The sequence below is a fragment of the Limulus polyphemus genome, unplaced genomic scaffold, assembly GCF_000517525.1.
Source record: "Limulus polyphemus unplaced genomic scaffold, Limulus_polyphemus-2.1.2 Scaffold11535, whole genome shotgun sequence".
Classification (NCBI taxonomy): Eukaryota; Metazoa; Arthropoda; class Merostomata; order Xiphosura; family Limulidae; genus Limulus; species Limulus polyphemus.
The window spans coordinates 1-2,700 of NW_013677145.1; the positions used below are offsets into that span (position 1 = coordinate 1).

A 2,700-nucleotide genomic window follows, 5' to 3' on the forward strand; every position below is an offset into this window, starting at 1 on the left:
ATAAACAATACCTACAGGAGTTGATTACTTTGATTAGTGTTATATAAAATAATCAATTTAATAATAAAGTTATTGATCAAAATTACTGTTTCCAATTATTCTAAATATCTAAATATTGCCATTAAAACTTTTTCAATCAATAAATGTTTGATCAGCTTTGTGTCAGCAAGTCCCAATGATTAGAGTTTTTGTTGCCTTGTGATCCAAGGGTCACCAATTTTATTCCGATTGCCACCAAACATGCTTGTCCTTTCAGCCATTGGGAGCATTATATTTGTTTCTTTGTTTTTGAATTATGGTAGAATTACTAAGGCTATATGCTGACAAGAGGGAATGCAACTGGCTGGCAGCACCCACTGACAACTCTTTTGCTTTTCTTTTACCAACAGATTGAATGTCAAATCATATCAAAGCTCTTTCCATTGGTGTCACTGAATGATGGTGTGCATGTGTTCCACTGGTGTCACTGGACGATGGTGTGCATGTGATCCATTGGTGTCACTGAACGATGGTGTGCATGTGATCCATTGATGTCACTGAACGATGGTGTGCATGTGTTCCACTGGTGTCACTGGACGATGGCGTTCATGTGTTCCATTGGTGTCACCGAACGATGGTGTGCATGTGTCCCATTGGCAATACTTCATAGTCATAGAATGTTCACCATGATTACAAGGTCGTATAAAATACAAGCCCGTTGCAATAGGGTTAAACACTGCCTTGTACAATAAGTTATAACTTGTTTTATTTGTTGATTTCTTATCACACTTGTGTGTTTTTACAGTTTCTTTCAGTCTGTACTGTAAAATATAAACTTACTGTATGCTGCTGATGAAGTTATAAAAAAAGTACATAAAATTTATAATTAAAGGTTTTTTCATACTACTGTGATTTTAACATTTCTTATAAAACTCTGAATGAATCATTTTAATCTCTACAAAGAGCTCATCTAGTATCATCACAAGTTTTCTTGCCAAATAGTAAATGTTGTACTATCTTTATTTTCTTATGATTGGAACGAATTTGTTTTCACTGAATTATAAATTATCTGTCACACCCTGTGGCAAGAACCTTTACTAGATTTATCCCTTATTAAATCTAAGGACAATTATTTTTAACAAAGAATTAGTTAAGTACAGTAGTCTTATTCAAATTTATTGGGAGAAACACATGGAATGGTATTAGTCATATTTTTAGCTTCTTAGAGGTTTCGTATAAGGTTTAATATATGATACTATTGTCACTTCTACCTTTGGGTGGGTTCTTTTGGATTATTTGGTAAAACAAATGCAAAGTCCAGTCCATGTAACAATAACGAAAAAACTTATTTCTTCAACAATGTTTGCTATACGCTACATTCACTGATAAGCCTAGTTTCACAAACAAGGTTTGAACAGAAATTCCGAGCTCACAAATAAATTTAATTGCTAATCGGTTAATAAAAATCATACTGACGTACTAACAATAACTCTCACTGTCTAACTCACTAACTGACACTGAACTGATTAACTAACTCACTAACTGACACTGAACTGATTAACTAACTCACTAACTGACACTGAATTGATTAACTAACTCACTAACTGACACTGAACTGATTAACTAACTCACTAACTGACACTGAACTGATTAACTAACTCACTAACTGACACTGAACTGATTAACTAACTCACTCAGTCCAGAATTTTTACATCATACTTATTTTCTATTTACTAGACAAAACTTCCAGATTTCAGAAACCCAAATTTTCATGAAATTTCAAAAATTCTGTAATTATTACTTATGTGAAAAAACAAAATTTCTCTAGTGAACAAAAAAACATCAAAAATATGGCACGCAACAGTACATTTTCATATACAAAACTTTTAAGATTGAAAATGTAACTTAACCTAAATTATTGTCTTTCATATAGAACAAATGGTTTGAAAATGTTTAAAAAATCCAAAATAAGCTAAAATAGAAAGGTTAGTTTCATTTAAGAATAATCAATCAGTTGTGTGTATTGGATTAATTAACCCAAAGATTAATGGATCTACTCTCTCTTCCACTAATCACAAAACTCTAATACAAATATGTCAATTTAAAAGCAAATTATTGTTGCAGTTTATGAGGCAAAAATATATTCTTAATGTTTCTTAGGGTTTTACCATCTGTCTGAGAAACAGGCTCTGCACTGAATTTTTTGCTAACAATCAAACTACATAAAGGTTCCCCACAAGGTCAACAGTATGTTTAAAGAATTAAAATGCTAAAATATAGGGTTCAATTTCCTGTGGCGGACAGAATACAGACAGCCCATTGTGTAGCTTTGCACTAAAAACCAGAGATATATATGCTAACATATTGATATTTAAAATCACAAGTTGAAAAAAAGATACTTACAGGCCTGATTTTTGGCTGAATAATTACAAAAAGGTTAGGCAAGAGGTCCTGAACAGCTGAAGTTGGATTTACAAAACATCTTACTTGTGCTGGAACATCAGTAAACATGGACTTCAACACATTGGATAAAGTTGTCTGCTTGCTCCGGAACTAATAAAAAGACAATAAGCAAACATGGACTTCAACACATTGGATAAAGTTGTCTGCTTGCTCCGGAACTAATAGCAAGACAATAAGCAAACATGGACTTCAATGCACTAGATAAAGTTGTATGCTATCTTTGGAACTAATAAAAAGACAATAAGCAAACATGGACTT

The 2,700-nt window shown here is 32.6% G+C and overlaps 1 protein-coding gene across 1 annotated transcript in view; it reads right to left on the reverse strand.

Moving 5' to 3' along the window:
• Positions 1–2,382: 2,382 nt before the first annotated feature.
• Positions 2,383–2,700, reverse strand: part of LOC111083840 (chromosome transmission fidelity protein 18 homolog) — a gene marked incomplete at its 3' end in the record, with an annotated part of 9,626 nt that continues 9,308 nt past the window's right edge. The window contains exon 5 of the mRNA XM_022380541.1: positions 2,383–2,532. Coding sequence (XP_022236249.1) covers positions 2,383–2,532 — 150 coding nt within the window. The remainder of the gene's footprint in view (positions 2,533–2,700) is intronic.